At 44.2% G+C, this 16,838-nt stretch overlaps 1 protein-coding gene across 1 annotated transcript in view; it reads right to left on the bottom strand.

The window, feature by feature from the left end:
• PCP4L1 (Purkinje cell protein 4 like 1) overlaps window positions 1-14,741 on the bottom strand; it is a 26,827-nt gene extending 12,086 nt beyond the window's left edge. Inside the window, exon 1 of the mRNA XM_010833690.1 lies at window positions 14,513-14,741. Within this exon, the coding sequence (XP_010831992.1) occupies window positions 14,513-14,521 (9 nt within the window). The 5' untranslated portion in view covers window positions 14,522-14,741. The remainder of the gene's footprint in view (window positions 1-14,512) is intronic.
• Between the last annotated feature and the right edge of the window lie 2,097 nt (window positions 14,742-16,838).

Genomic DNA, 16,838 nt, shown 5'->3' with positions numbered 1-16,838 from the left:
TGTTAGAGAAGACTTTTGAGAGTCCCTTGGACTGCAAGGAGACCCAGCCAGTCCATCCTAAAGGAGATCAGTCCTGGGTGTTCATTGGAAGGACTGATGCTGAAGCTGAAACTCCAATACTTTGGCCACCTCATCATAGAGTTGACTCATTGGAAAAGACCCTGATGCTGGGAGGGATTGGGGGCAGGAGGAGAAGGGGACGACAGAGGATGAGATGGTTGGATGGCATCACCGACTCGATGGACATGAATCTCAGTGAACTCTGGGAGTTGGTGATGGACAGGGAGTCCTGGAGTGCTGCGATTCATGGGGTCGAAAAGAGTCGGACACGACTGAGCGACTGAACTGAACTGAACTGACTGAAGGTCATATAGCTAAGAAGTAGCAAAGACAGGATTTGAACCAAGACAGTCCAACTCCAGAGTCCATCCTCTTGAACAATATGCTATGCTATATCCCAGTCTCCAGCCAAAGACATAAGCGTGTGTATGCATGTGGTACACACATACCACATGAGAAGCATGTCCAACGTGAAACTGACTTAGACAAGTTCTCCCGCACAGCAGAGCAATCCCTGGGTAAGAAGGAAGGTCCTAGGGACCATGACTTCCTTCCATTTCCACAGTTAGTCAGCTATATTCAAGACTACTCTCTCAATCCATAGTCCCCAACAGTTTCTTGGTATACACTCTAGAGCAGGGGTCCCCAACTTCCAGATCCAATGCCTGATGATCTGAGGTGGAACTGATGTAATAATAATAGAAATAAAGTGCACGATAAATGTGATACACTTGAATCATCCCCACCACCACCCCCACTCCCCTCAACCCCTGGTCTGTGGACAAATGATCTTCCATGAAACCAGTCCTTGGTGCCAGAAAGGCTGAAGACCACCATTCTACAGGGCCCCGTCCTCCCAGGATGGGGAGAGCTCATTCGTAATTTAAGAATCTGACCCAAGACCATGCCTACTGATTCAGATTCCTACTCTGAGAGTTGAGCTAACCACACTGACTCTGGTTTCCATCTTCTAAAATATATATATATATATACAATTTAAAAAATATTTATGTATTTGGCTGGGCCTTAGTTGCAGCATGCAGGGTCTTTAGTTGTGGCATGTGGGATCTAGTTCCCTGCCCAGGGACAGAACCTGGGTCCCCTGCTTTGGGAGTTTAGAGTCTTAGCTACAGGACCGCCAGGGAAGTTCTTGGCTTTCATTTTAATGTTTGCTCAGTGGGCCTCCTGACACACACCAGGCTAGCCCCTGGGGGTTAGCCGTAGCCTGTTTGTGTGTTCTTCACTCCCAGGGAGATGCTAGCCTTTCAGATTCTGAGAATTCCATGTGCAGGATCAACCTACTGGTTTCCATTCCAAATGACTCCCTTGCATCCACTGAAGCCTGTTACTCCAAGCTTCTAGCAAGCTGAAGCTTGGTTCAGTTGCACCTCACTGTGCACAGAAAACTAAATGTTTCTTACTTCTCAAAACACACCAAACACGAATTAGCAACTACGAGGCCCATCAACTCTTGTTTTTCCCTAGAGGGCCCTCGTTTCTTTCCCTGCCTTCCTTCCTGTATTCCCTTTTTCCTCACCTCTGGGCCTGACGTGTTCCAATGTTCCATTCGATCATCTTGGCAGTAGCTGCCAATTCCCCATGAGTAACTTTTGTTTCCTCTGCTGTTCAAAGTTGTGGACTTCCCCTTCCTGTGGGGAAGGAGGAGAAGGAGAGGCCTGCTGGCTTAGGAGTCTTTTGTCTTCAGGCATTGAGACTGCAGAGAGAGGTATGACATAGCAACGTCCTCCCTTTCCCCACCCCACACCTCTTTCCAGGGCATTTATCAGCGTTCAGATGATGTCTTGTCCTTCCATTTGAGTTTTAGAGCCTATTCCCCTTTTCTCCTTCTCAAGAAGCTTTACAATCAATGTTCCTCACTTATAAATAAAACCTTGTCCTTTCTCTAAGACAAAAAAAAAAAAGCCTTCATCAATTTGAATTCCTTCTCCAGCCACCACTAGAGTGAAAAGAATCAGATCTAGGACCAACCCTGGAGGAACCTCAATATTGAAAGCTTAGGGTGATCCATTCATAATAGTGCTAGAATGATTGGCTGCTGCTGCTGCTGCTAAGTCACTTCAGTCGTGTCTGACTCTGTGCGACCCCATAGACGGCAGCCCACCAGGCTCCTCCATCCATGGGATTTTTCTAGGGAAAAGTACTGGAGTGGGGTGTCATTGCCTTCGCTAGCCATGTACAAAAAACCTCAATCTATACTTTGCACCTTATACAATAATTAACTTGAAATGAATATAAAACCTAAACCTGTAAAACTTCTAGAAGAAAATACAGGAAAAAAATCTTTGCAACCTTGGGTTAGGCAAAGATTTCTTAGATACGCCAAAAGCACAATCTATAAAAGAAAAAAATTATAAATTGGACTTTGTCAAAATTAAAAATTGCTCTGAGACTTCCCTGGCAGTCCACTGGTTAAGACTCAATGCTTCGTATAGCACATGGAACTCTGCTCAATGAGATGTGGCAGCCTGGATGGGAGTGGGGCTTGGGGTAGAATGGATACATGTATATGCATGGCTGAGTCCCTTCACTGTTCTGAAACTATCACACCATTGTTTGTTAATCAACTACACCCCATATAAAAAAAAAAGTTAAGGAAAAAAAAAAGAAGACAATGTTTCCACTACAACAGGCACAAGTTCCATCCCCGCTTGATGTATTAAGATCCAACATGCCTGCTTGGCATGGCCAAAAAATACACACACACACACATATATTTAAAACTGCTCTTTGAAAGACACTTCTAAGAGAATGAAGAGACAAACCTCAGACTGGAAAAAGTATTTGCAAATCAAAAATCTGATAAAGGATTTGTATCCAGTATATATAAAGAACTTTCAAATATCCATAATATGAATACAATTTGTAAAAAGGACAAGATGTTTGGACACTTCACCAAAGAGATGCATGGATGACAAATACGCACGTGAAAATTTGTATAACATCATTAGTCACTTGAGAAATTCACACTAACACCACAATTAGATCTCATTATATACCTAATTCCCTGGAGAAGGAAATGGCAACCCACTCCAGTATTCTTGCCTGGAGAATCCCATGGATGGAGGAGACTGGTAGGCTGCAGTCCATGGGGTTAATTGGAGAAGGCAATGGCACCCCACTCCAGTACTCTTGCCTGGAAAATCCCATGGAAGGAGGAACCTGGTAGGCTGCAGTCCATGGGGTCGAGAAGAGTCAGACACAACTGAGTGACTTCACTTTCACTTTTCACTTTCATGCTTCGGAGAAGGAAATGGCAACCCATTGCAGTGTTCTCGCCTGGAGAATCCCAGGGACGGGGGAGCCTGGTGGGCTGCCGTCTATGGGGTCGCACAGAGTCGGACACGACTGAAGAGTCTTAGCAGCAGCATATACCTAATCAGAATTTTTGTTATTGTTGTTTTGGGTTTTTTGTTTGTTTTGTTTATGACAATACCATGTGCTGGCAAAGATACAGAGTGTCTGGAATTCTCAGACATTGCTGGGAATGCAAGATGGTATACCTACTGTGGTAGTTTCTTTTTTTTTTTTTCTTCATTTATTTTTTGGCCACAGCATATAGCATGTGGGAGCTAAGTTCCCTGACCAGGGATCAAACCCCCTGCAGTGGAAGTGTGGAGTCGTCCTAACCACTGGACCACCAGAGAAGTTCCTGCGGCAGTTTCTTAAAGTGACGTCACTCAGTTGTGTCCAACTCTTTGCGACTCCATGGACTGTAGCCTACCAGGCTCCTCAGTCCATGGAATTCTCCAGCAAGAGTACTGGAGTGGGTTGCCATTAAGTTTTAATTTCACTTGAGTAGATACCTGGGAGTAGGATTGTTGGGCTATATGATAAATGTACCCTTAAGAAACTACCGATACTCCCTAAGGTGGGTCAGAGGTTAAAGCGTCTGCCTGGAATGTGGGAGACCCGGGTTCGATCCCTGGGTCGGGGAGATCCCCTGGAGAAGGAATGTCTACATGTAAACTTGTTAAGTGAATGTTTATAATGACTTTACCTGTAATCATCAAAAAGTATAAACAATCAAATGTCCCTTAACTGAGGAATGGATAAACAAACTGTAATACATCCATACAGTGTAATACTACTCAGCAATTAAAGAAGGAATGAACCATGGACACACACAACAGGGACGAACTTCAAAGGCATTATGCTACGTGAAGGAAGCCAGACCCAAAAGGACACACACATACTGTAGGATTCCAGTTATGTGACATTTCTCGTAAAGGAAAAACTCTAGGGACAGCAGGCAGACCCGCAACTACCAAGGGCTGAGGGGTGACTGTAGAGGGGGCTGGGGGAATTTGGGGATGATGGAACTGCATATATCTTGATTGTACACAAAAATTTATATAGCATGAAAATTTGTATAACATCATTATGATGAACGGTGGTGTTTATATGACTATTTGTTAAAATTCACAGAACTATACTCTGATAAGGCTACATTTTACTTCAAGTAAATTAGACTTTATTTTTTTATTAAGGGAGATAAAAAGGTTAAGAAGAGGTCAAGAAGCTAGCAAAGACTGAGAGAAACGGAGTAGAAAGGTGACTGGGGTGGGGGTGAGGGCCAGGATCTCTCACGTCTCTCTTCTTTTCATAACTGGGCTCCTCAACACATTCACTGTTTCCATTTCCTTACGTCCCACACACTCCCCAGCCCACTTCAACCTAGCTTCTACTCCTTCTCCACTGAAACTGCTCTTTAGGAAACCAAAGTTCTCTGTAATAGTAAGTCAAATGCAAAGTTTCAGCTCCATTTGGCTTGACCTCTTGAAGCATTCAGCAGTGTTAATCATTTCACCTTTCTTGACACACATTCTTTCCGTGGCTCCTGGGAAAACAAACAGTTTTTCCTGTTTGTTTGTTTTTTCTCTTTCTGGACACTTCTGCCAACATTTAAGTATTGGAGGCTCTCAAGGTTTGGGTCTAGGCTCTCTTCTGTTCTCTTTTCCCAGATGATCGTATATGTTCCTATGACTTCAGTTTATCATTTATACCAGAACCATCCAACAGAACAAAGTTCGGCAAACTACTGCTGACTACTAAATCTGGTCTGCAGCCTGTTTTCCTAAATAAAGTTTTACTGGACCACAGGCATGCCCTTGTTTGCGTATTGTTTGTGGCTGCTTTGGCACCACAATAGCAGAGTTGAGTAACTGCAACAGAGACCACATGGCCCACAAAGCCCAAAATTATTTGCTACCTGGCCCATTACAGGAAAAGTTTGCAGACCCCTGCAATGGAACTTTTTGCAATAATAGAAGTATTTTGAAATGATAGAGTGCCATCTAATATATGGCACTTCCTAGACACAAGGGGCTACTGAATATTTAGAAATGTGGCTAGTGCAACTGAGGAATAAAATTTAGAATTTTTAATAACTTAATAATTATTATTATTAATAATTAAACCATATTCAACAGTGCAGAATGAGACTGAGGACTCAAATGTACAACCTCCCTTTGTTATCCAAAAAGGATTGGTTTTAGGATCCCCAAGGATATCAAAATCCACAGATGCTCAAATCCCTTATATAAAGTGGCACAGTACAGTTGGCTCTCCATGGGTTCTGCCCTCTTAGATTCAGAAATCTGATCCGCTGTTGGTGGAGCCTCTGGATGTAGAGGGCAGACCACATACCTCTACCCCAAACCTCTCCTCCGAGCTTTAAAACGTCTCCACTTGAGTGTTTTATGGAAACTCCAAACTCTTCAGTTTCAGACTAAATTCATACTCGTACCTACCCAACCTAGCCCTCTGCAATATTTTCCATTTCATCCAATTGTACAAGCCAGAAACCCACAAATTGTTTTTGATACCTTTCCTTCCTTTATATTGCATATCCAAATTCAACAGTAAGTCCTGTTAACTTTATTTACCAAACCCCTCTTAATCCCTTCACTTCTCCCACTGTTACCACCCTAACACAGCTCTTTCTTATGTAGACCACCTTAAGAGCCCAGGTGTTAGCAATGCTCCTAAGACAGAGATGAAAATTCTTAACATTGTCTAAAAGGCCCAACATTGTGCAGGCTCTGATGCCTCAGTAGCCTCGTCTCTGTTCCTTTCCGCCTCGATACCTTGACGCACGGTTCTCTCACCCCTGTTCCCCTTTTACCTAGTTAATTCCTATTCTTCAGAGCTCTCCTCAAGAATTGCTTCTTCCAGGAAGCTTTTCTAAGTGCCCCCAGACTAGGCTAGGTCCCTCATTATGTTTTCATAGCATCTAGTATTTCTCCTTGATAGTACTTTTTATTAACGTAATTACATATTAATTTAGTGGTTAGATACTGAATGTCTCCCTCATCTCAGTGTGAGCTTCTGTGAGGGTAGCGGCAATATCTATCTTATTCACTCTTGTACTCCCAGGGTCTAGAACAATGCCTTTACACACGATATATACTCAGTATTTGTCTCCTTTTCAGTCTAACACTTTAAAAAAATATTTATGTATTTGGCTGAGTCAGGTCTTAGTTGCAGCACGCAGAATCCTCAGTGTGTCCTGTGGGACTTTTCACTGTGGCACACAGGCTCTAGCTGTGGGCCTCGGGCTTAGTCGCTCTGTGGCATGTGGGATCTTAGTTCCTTAACCAGGGATCGAACCCACAATCCCTGCATTACAAGACAAATTCTTAACCACGGGACCACCAGGTAAGTCCCCAACTAGCATTTGCTGAAAGAATGAAGGGATCTCCAACTCTGCTCTATTTGCCACCACACCTAGCTTTCTAAAATCTGTTTCCAGATAGCTGAGGGCCTCATTTTGTAGTGGTTCAGAAATAGTGAAGCTAGGTCATTGGTTTTCCTCACTTCAGCGGATTTACCTGAAAGAGAGCTGAGGGTGAAGGGGAAGGACTTCTCTAGAAGTATATTTCATATTACTTGTATTATGGTTATTGTGTGCTTGTCTTACCTCCCTTTCCCCACCTTCACCACCCCACCAGAGCCCACTTCCTTGAAAGCACGGTCCATTCATTTGTGTATCACTAGCAGTAACTGCAACCTATACCTTGCACATAGTAGGTACTCAATAGATATTTGATTACATGAATTAAACTTTTCTTAAGCCTCAAATTCCTGGTGGAAGCAGTATGTCATATCAGGTAGAGTTAGACAGATCTGGGTCCATACCCTGGATCTGAATCGACTGTCCCAGCTCTGCCATTCCTAGCTGTGTGACACTGGGAAGGCAGTTAGCCTTGCTGTGCTCAGATCTCTCATCTGAAGAAGAGAAATATGTATCCTAAAAGGTAAAAAGAACCAGAAAAATGTATGTAAAATGTCTAGTCCATATGAACATAAATAGTTATTATTCTGAAGTAAGGTAACTCTGGGTTGAATGTAAGGACAGGTCAAGTTACTAGGGTGTTGCATGGTTCAAGTCCTGGAATGAAACAGCAGAGCTTTCCACGGAGTAGATCTTCACGAAGTGGGCCTGAAGAAAGAAGAGAATACCTGGGATGGCTCTAAAGGCCCTGGAGGCTTATTCTGGTACAAAAGGAGTTTCATAACTGATCTCTTTTTACTCCTAACTAACCCTGGAAATCACAATCTCCCTATCTTCCCAATGCCTGACCCAAAAAGGCTGACAAGGGCTCTAAACCTTTGGTAAAGGGTCCAACAACAGACTGCTTGGATAGAAATTGTATTCTGTACAGCCCCTACCCATGTCTGGAGTCCTGGAGCCTGCTGGAACCAGTCCCAGGTCAGGGGTGTACAAGAGGAGAGCTCCAGTAGAGTACCTCCAACAATGTTCATGTTTTACTTCAAAGAACCCTTAGACACAAACACACTGTTTGCTTTTTTTCCTTTCCTTTTTTTTTTTTTTTTTGAGTTATAGACCACAGGGGGGTGATTAGTGCTCAGGAGCAAATAAACCACGTCTCTTTGATCAAGTTCTTTCATCCATCTACGTATCACAAAGATGTTTGTGGAAATATACTCCTTGCCTCAGAGGACAGTTTGGTTAGTATTGTCTTGGCAAAGCACCTAAAAACAGTCAAAATGGTAGCAACTTGGGTGCTGTTTCCTTGCTACCACTGTTGGGAAATAGGCACCCTATAACTCTAGGCCCTACTTGCCCCACCCCCTTCCTAGGCTGCAATTCTTCCTTTCTTAGTCTCTTTCATCTTCAGTGGTGTTGCCACAGCAACCACTGTCACAGGGAAGAGGCAAGACAGTGTCACCCGCTCTGCTCCAAGCAGCAAGTTAAAACTAACCATAGGAAAAGTAAACGACCCAGATTTTCCCATACTCCTCATCCTACTGGCGTCTTTCAAGAGGTATCACAGGTTGTTAGCAGCAGCGACAGACAGGAACAAAGGAGCATCTCATCATACCTGGGCAACACGTACCCTGCTTTTGCATGATATAACTTGGATGCTGGGCAAATGAAAGCATGTTATACACACATTATAATACTGTTAGAATCACGTAATCCAGATGAATAGGCACAAGGGCTTAGAATCCTGTCCTACAGTCCAGGGCAGAGAACTCTAAAAAGGGACTGAATCCTAAAAATCCCAGATATGAATCCCAGACACCTCTTTCTTGCCTGAGTATTGACATAAATCCTAGGCTGTGTAAGCTCCGTTTGCTTTAGAGGCACAGAAAGGGAAGAGAGACAGGGTTAGTGCATCTGCTTTCAAGGGGTGACAGAGAGGCTTCAGCCCCCCAGAGACCCTTCTATCCCTGTTGACATGTTCCCCCGCAATGTGAAATGAAGTTCACTGCTAAAGATCCTTAGAAAGGCCTTTGGGATCCCCTGGTGCCCCTGAAAGACCCCAGACTGCTGTTCTTGGAGCACCGTTGGAACTGTTTCAATTCTTTCAGTGTAGCAACCAGCTGCAGTCCTCAAACAGCTTCAGAAACACTTTCTCAAGGTCACCCTCAAGATTATAACAGGAAAAGAACTACGAATCCTAACTCCCAGTTCTACATACACATCTTCTTTTCCTAACATAAGGCGTATAACTCAAATACCTTATAGCTCGGGTGCCTCCTAAGACAGGAATAGAATCTAAGCAGTCCGAGCTCCCAAGCCCCCTGGTCTGTCCTTCCCCATTCAGCCACCCCACCTCTGTTTCCTGGAATAGCAGTAGCCCCCACCGGAGTCAGGCACAATTCCTTGTTTATGCCAGCTCATGGTACGCAGTGAGTCAAAGGCCCCGGCCTGTTTCCCCTCAGCATGGACTGCCACAATTTAATGAGTGTTATTTGTGGTGCTTTGCGCACAGCTTGGAACTGTGCCTTCACCCCATACTGAGGGAAGGGGGTGGGGGAGAGAGAGTAGTGCCAAAGCATCATTTATTACTATAATCTTCAATGTGCATCCTACCCATGGCGTTAATGTCCCAAAATAAACGTATTAATCCCACCACAGCCTACAAAGCAAACACGCAGCTGGAGGGCTTCACGTGGGAGGGAGGCACCACCAAGGACACCGGAACAGTAAATGGCACCTCTTTTCCCTGGATGGGGGCCTGGGAAACCTAGGTGGGCCTGCCTTCTGGTGTCAGCCTGGAATTGAGCAGTCATCAGGCTTCAAGGAGGAGAATGTGATAAGGTCCAGGCACCTGCAGAGATGCAGATTTCTTAGAGAAAGTGGTTTTGGATCTGCTTCTGGCGTGGCTTACTCCTGCAGGTAAAATAATCCTGGGCAAGTCAAGCCATTTTGAGGAGCGGGTTTGGAGTTTGGATTTAGACAATTATGCACTTAGTATTGATCATTTACTTTGCCAGCCTAACACATTCTTCTTCCCCTCTTCTAGATTTCTCCTCCAGAAGCCACTATACTCTCTTTGGAAGTCGAGTGGCCAAATAAAGGAGGACTGTTCAGCATCTGTTTGATCATCAAGTACAGCAATTTTACTTAAATACCCACTTTTCAGCACTGGAAGTCAAATATGTTAGAGTTAACAGAATTGGTCATTCCTTTCTTCTCTGAAAGAAAACCTCTCCTTCTGGTCCTTGATGCTCTACACTTAAGGAAATAAATGATGGACACCAGGAGCTAAAAATGCATGAAAAGAGGGCCTCCGGGCTTCCCCTTCCCTTGATTCCTATTAACTTACCTACTCCACTTCAGCACATTCATTGCACACATTTTTAAGGTGATGAGGCAGCTCAAGGAAGAACAGTGCTTTCATTCCTATGTTGGTCTCTCCTCTCTCTCTATTCTCTTACTCAGGATTTACTAAATCATCCTGCTTAGATTTCCTATATAAGGTATTTGTAGTATTGTCGTTCAAAGTTGCATGCAGACTTCATGTCACTCTATCACTGGGGTCACACACTAAGTCTTAGGGAGAGCTCTCTGGGGATAAGAAGGCAGTCGTCTGAGCCCACAGTTGACTCTAATGCTGAGGTTTGGGCCTCAGTTTCCTTGTCTGCACAATGAGAAGACTGGACCAGATGACCTTTAGGGCTCCTTAATGAATCTGAAATTATATCACTAAAATGTTTTGATATATTATTTGAGATTTTCTTGATGAAAAATATTACCTGTATTTCTTCTAGAAAGATTTTTGCAAAACTAAGCTTATTTTTTCCCATGATAACATAGACTCATGAAAGATAATTTGGAACTACAGGAAAACAGAAAGAAAACAGGAGGAGACATTTATAGAATCACTACCTTGAAAAGACAGTTATTAACCTGATCCTTCTTCCTCCACTGCATCTGCAAGCCTATACCCATCATTTGGTTCAGGGTTAAGACCCTCCACGGACAGATATGAAAGACTGTATGTTTGCATATTTGGACTTCAGCCACATGACTTATGGATACCTGACCCTAAAGAGACTTGATATTATAAAGTGTAACTGATCACAGCTGCAGCTTAGGAAAAAGAGTCATCTATATTCCTGGGTCACAGGATGACAAAGTCATCCAGTTGGACCATCCAGAGAGTCTCCTGCTCAAGCAGCCAAAGTCGATGACCTGGATGGATGACTAAGAGGAGCAAATTCTAGAACCAAGTTATGGTTTCTCTTTCTTTAGAAGACAGATATTTCTAGAGGTAGAAAGGTTTCTAATATCAAGTTTTTCTGTTTTATATATCCAATATAATTGTCATCATAATTAAATACAATGAGAAAGAGAGAGAAACTTGGATTTCCCCCAAGTCCCTACCAGGTTCCCTAACAACTGGTTCACAGAAGATATAACAGAATGATGTCACTCTGATCAAACTTACACTGTGGAGAAGGCTTGTAGACTCAGACAGATATGCACAGGAAGAAGAATGTGATCCCCAAAGTGTGATATGTTATGTTAGTCACTCAGTCATGTCTGACTCTTTGTGACCTCATGGACTTTAGCCCACCAGGTTCCTCTCTCCATGGGATTTTCCAGGCAAGAATACTGTAGTGGGTTGCCATTTTCCCCTCTAGGGGATCTTCCCAACTCAGGGATTGAACCCAGGTCTCCTGCATTGCAGGCAGATTCTTTACCATGTTCCATTCCTATTACCGAGGAAGACAGCAAGCAGAATAATAAAGGAGGGAGTACTGGTTCTAGTGAGGTTTCTAACTGATCTGTCCCTTGCTCCGTCCCCTGCCAGCCTGGGGACAGACACTATGGGGCAGACACCATGGGACTAGTTATCAGACCTCCATAACCTTTGTTTCAACAGAATGACTGCTGGACCAAGGGATTCCTCCAGCTGGGCTTTTTTACACTTGAGAAGTGCAACAGGATCACAGAAAAACTTTCAAGTGTGCTTTAAGCAGCCAGCTACACCATATGAGAAGGGATTATAGGAAAGAGCCCTCAGGGACTGGATGCATCTCCCATTCCCATTCTTCACCGAAACTGGCAAAAAGTTATTAAACTATAAGAGACAGGCTGATTGTCAGCAATCAAGTCCTGCCGGCAGCTGTGAATGCAGACAAGCTGGAGATGAGCCTGCGGCTCCTCTGCGCATGAGCACACACACTCACAGGGAAATGCTCTGCTGCAGTACTGAGTGACAGCAAAGAGCCAGGAAGGCAAAGTGTAACCAGAGACCCTCCCCAGCAGTGCCACCAGGACCCTACACTTTTCCTCTAGGTCTGGAGACCACCTTCCGCTCCCAATTTTTGCTCTTCATTTGAAATGAGAATCTTTTAAAGAGATCCCAAATCCTCTTATTTCATGCAGTTTCTCTGAAGCAAGAAAATAAGCAGGTAGAGGAGGTGAAGCTTACATAAGATTCAGAGTGCACAGGGCTTTCCTGGCTAGAACTCAGCCTGAAATAGGAGACCCCTGGGGCTGGGCTGAGAGAAATAAAGGAGCTTGGAGTCTCCCTGGAGCTTCAGAGCTCTGGGCAAAACTTCCGCTTTTCATCATAACTTTTACAGGAGGAAGAAAACAGGCTGGGTCTTGGCCTCGATGGAATTCAAGGCCCTTTGGGGATCTGGTTCAGAGACAGTTAGTCTCTGTGAAAGCCCAGGTAGCTGTTTCTGGATTTCATAAATACTCATCCCTGAAGTCGGGCTCAGCTCCGTATTAGGGGGCAACTTTGACGGCTAAAATGATAGTTAGAGCCAGATCACGCTGACAGCCTGGACGTCTGGGCAGCCCTGCAGACAACGGATGGTTACTTTCCATTCAAGGATCCTACTCTCACCATTCTACTTGGGTTCCTGATTGAGGCTAGCCAAGTACAGCCGCTAAGTCCAGACTTGACGTTCCCCTCAAACACCAAATTGTTTTCCTTGACACTGCTTTGTGACAGTTTTGTCACTCCACCAAATACCACTCTAAATCCCAGCCTCTGTAGCATATTCTACAAAAAGGCTGTGCACTTCCCCTTAAAAGCACAGACTAACCATACATCTTTGTGTCGGCATAGCCCTCAGATCACAAAACCCCAGGGGATGGCTTGAATTGCAACTTTCAGATTTAGAAACACTGGAGGGGGGCATTGAACTCTAGACCTTAGGGAAAAGAGGAAATGGAAAAACCTCTCCTCTCATATTAGAGCTGAAAGAAGCAAAAGGAAAGAAGATTGAATCTTTTTTTTTTCTTCCTTTTCTTTCTGAAAGGCTGCTGTAATCACAGTCACAACTATCTGAGGGACAGGAAACCACTTTAGCTCATCTGCAGCCCCCAGACTAGCTGGATTTTCCAGGATGAATTTAGTGGACATGGCAACCAACACACAGTAGTTGGCACTAATTGGCTCCCTGGGTGACAGCTTTTGGTAGCCAGCAGAGCTCTTGCTAAAGATGAAGATCTAAGCTGAGACCTCGGCTCCAGCATCCTGCCCCTTCACTGATCTGTATTCTTGAGAATTCTCAAGCTAGTTTTTCTGAAACACTCTAAAATAAATGCTTTTAAGTTAAAATTTTAAACAGAGAGAGAGAGAGAATAGCTAACATAGACTGAGTGCCTACTCTGTGCCGGGTACTAAGTACTTGGCATATAACATCTCATTTAATCATTAGAACAACCAGTATTACCCCCATTTTGCAGATAAAACACTGAAGCAGAGAAAGGTTTAGTAAACTTGCCTAAGGACACATAGTAAGTAGTAGAGCTGGGATCTGGCATATAGATGAGAAGTTGGATTTAACACAGGATCCTGGGTTCTAGGAAAGGGGTTGCCAAGACCAAGCCTGTGATGTCACTGCCCATACTGACTTCACTCAGAAAGGAAGATCCTTGTCTCTGGGTGCCTGCAAATGCAGTCAAACAATGGCACAGGTCTTTTTCCCAGTTTCTGTTTTGACCCTCACAGATGGACAGTGTTCTCTGAATAGAGGAAATCACAGTTAATGGACTGGGTCTGGCTCAGATGACCACGGAGCCTCAGGATGTAACAAGCACTGCAGAGGGAGGTCTATTCTTGAAGGGGACATCTCCCCAGGAGCCGGACAGGCCTCCACTACAAGGCTTCTGAATGTCAGAAATGGTCCTTCCAACAGTTGGCTCTTGATTGAATGAATGGAGGGTGGGATGTCACCTTCCTAAAAGGGGCAAAGTGGCCACCTCAGGGGCCGAAGGCTGGAGTTCTCGGCTGAATGCTACCTAAGGAGTGTAAAAGCAATACAGCCCTAGGAGGACAGAAGTGAACGGTTTTCTCAGAAGTCAGGGGAGTGAAGGGAAGCCCGAGTAACCTCGGAGCAGTAAAACAGATGCAGAGAGGCGCATCCTGAGGGTAAGATTTATAACCAGAGACCTCAGCCTCCCTCCATTCTACACTCGATTCCAGTCCCCCCAAATCGCCACCCTCAGTCGGGAAACTTAAAGCCCCCCTTTTCCAATCGCTCCCAGCGCCTGGATACGGGAGCTTTACCAGAGAAGCAGGTGGGCGCCCCGGGAGGATTCTCCGCGGATGTGGACTACAGCACCCTCCCGAGCCGCCCTGGGACACGCGAGCCGCGGCCTCCCAGCGCCGCAGCCCTAGCCCGCAGCGGGGAGTCGAGCAGCGCCGCTCACCTCGCTCATCTCTGCGACCAGACGGGGCGCGCGGGGCGCGGCACGTGCAGGGGAGACAAAGGGCCCTCGGGTTGCACGGGCGACGGCAGCGAGTTACCGGGCTCTGAAGCAGGGTCCCCGCTGATGAGGCGGGGAGAGTCGGTGCAGAGAGCCGTTGTTCTAGTGCCCGCACCCCAGCTCCAAGCGCTCAGCTCCGCGCCGGGAGTCCCCTTCCGACCATGTCCTGTCAGAGTCGTGCGGTTAATCACCGCTGGCCCCACTTTTTATAGTCAGCGCCATACCCGCCTCCAAACCAACCAATAGGAGCTCTTCCTACCTCAGAGTGACAGCACCTCGTAACCAATGGTGGCAGGCTCAGAGGTCTGCTGCATTTCCAAACTAGGGTAAGACAGAGAGCGGGAAGGAGGGGGAGACCGTCGGGGGATGAGCGGATGGAAAATGAAGTAGGGGGAGCAAAGAAGGAAGGAATAGTATACGAAGGAAGGAAGGAGAGAAAGGGAAGGAAGGGGTGTGTGAGTTTGAGAAAGTGAAGAAAGAAGAGCTGGAAGGAAATCAAGAGGGTACATGTGAAGCCGGCAACAGTGAATCAAAGGGTAAAGGGAAGAGATGTTGCAGATTAAGATTTAGTTATAGGATGGCAGTCTGAATAAGAGAATGGCGGAAAGGAGGAAGGGAAGGAGAGGGACAGAGAGATGGAAGGGGACAGTGTTCTGTAGCAAAGAACAGGGAAAATTTTAAGTGCCTGATTCAGAAGATTTTATTCTTAGGAGTTGAAAGACATTTTCAGGTTCATAAATCCTACCTCCCACATAATGCAAAAAACCCTCTCCAGCAAAATGATGGTTCCCTAGGGTCCACTTGAATAGGTAGTGAGCTCCTCCAAAAGTTAATTTACAACTGTTTACTCATTCAATCTCAATCTGTCAGCACATCCTCCACTGTGCTCCACTGTGGTGGAGAAACTATAAATAAAAATTAAAATTAAAAATTAAAAGAAGAGAGACTTCTTATGACCTTACACCTTTTGTTGCTATTAAAATAGATTTCACTCAGTATGCAAGTCCTATCTCTTAAAGTCTAACTTTTTTCTTCCTGCAATTCAGGTAGCAACCCATTTGGTGGTACATGTTTGAGTACCAAAACTAGCAAGTGGACTCTGCCCAGGTGTAGGGAGCAGATGTGAAAAACAAAGCCCACAGTCCAATCTATACAGATTATTTTTCAGGAAGATGGAACTTTACTAAATAGTCACTATGTTGTATAAGTTTTAAGGAAAAACATGATGAGAGTAAGATGAAAAGAAATAGAACACCTAGGTAAAAGCCATGAACTTTCTGATAACTTCAACTACTATACCTAAATACCTAGTTTTCGTTCCTACTTTAAAGAAATCCTTTAAATGCTCTTGCCTGTGATACTTCTAGACATTGCAAAACCTCTTAGCCCTCTTGAAGCTTCAGTTGGCCAAAGCCAAACACTTTTCAGCTTTAGCTGTTACATCCTTTTATTTTTTTAATTTATTTATTTTAGTTGGAGGCTAATTACTTTACAATATTGTAGTGGTTTTTGCCATACATTGTTACATCCTTTTGATAGTTTCTTTCATGGCCTGCAATAACTGAGTCATTAATAGCTGAGCTTCTGTAAGTCAGCAACCACTGATCCATTCTCAACAACTAGATTCAGATAAGACCTCAAATACCCTTTCACTAGCTAGACCCTCTGTGTGTTTACATTTTCTCTGCCACTTCAGAAACAGAGAAAATAGAAAAAAGATCGTATCTTTTCCCCTACACCTGGGATCCCCTGACCGTCACTTTCCAATGGGAATCTGGTTGCCTAAGTTACTAAATTCTAAGTAGGCTAGCTCCTACTCTATGCAGCCTACTCTCTGGCTTCCCCTACCTTTCTAACAAAGGGATAATTAGCCTTGAAAAGACTGTCTTTAATGAAGCAGACCTCTCCAAAGTTTTTGAATAGTGATGCAAGGATTATACAGAGACTTCAAAATCCTAGATCATAGATTAACAAGCTTTTTCTATAACAGCCAGAAAGTAAATAATTTAGGCTCCGCAGGACCTATAGTCAAACTACTTGAGTCTCCCATTATAGCTTGAGAGTAAACAAAATAGACATGACTATATTATCATAAAACTTTATTTGTGGACACTAATGTGTGAATTTCATATAATTTTCATGTGCTATGAGTGAAATACTCTTTTTCTTCTTTTACATTTTTAATGTAAAAACCATTCTTAGCTCACAGACTCTGCAAAAACAGTCAGTATGCCAGATTTGGCTTACAAGTCATAAATTGCTGATACCT

This window comes from Bison bison, unplaced genomic scaffold (assembly GCF_000754665.1).
Source record: "Bison bison bison isolate TAMUID 2011002044 unplaced genomic scaffold, Bison_UMD1.0 scf7180017863823, whole genome shotgun sequence".
Lineage (NCBI taxonomy): Eukaryota > Metazoa > Chordata > Mammalia > Artiodactyla > Bovidae > Bison > Bison bison.
This window is presented reverse-complemented; position numbering and strand designations above follow the sequence as displayed.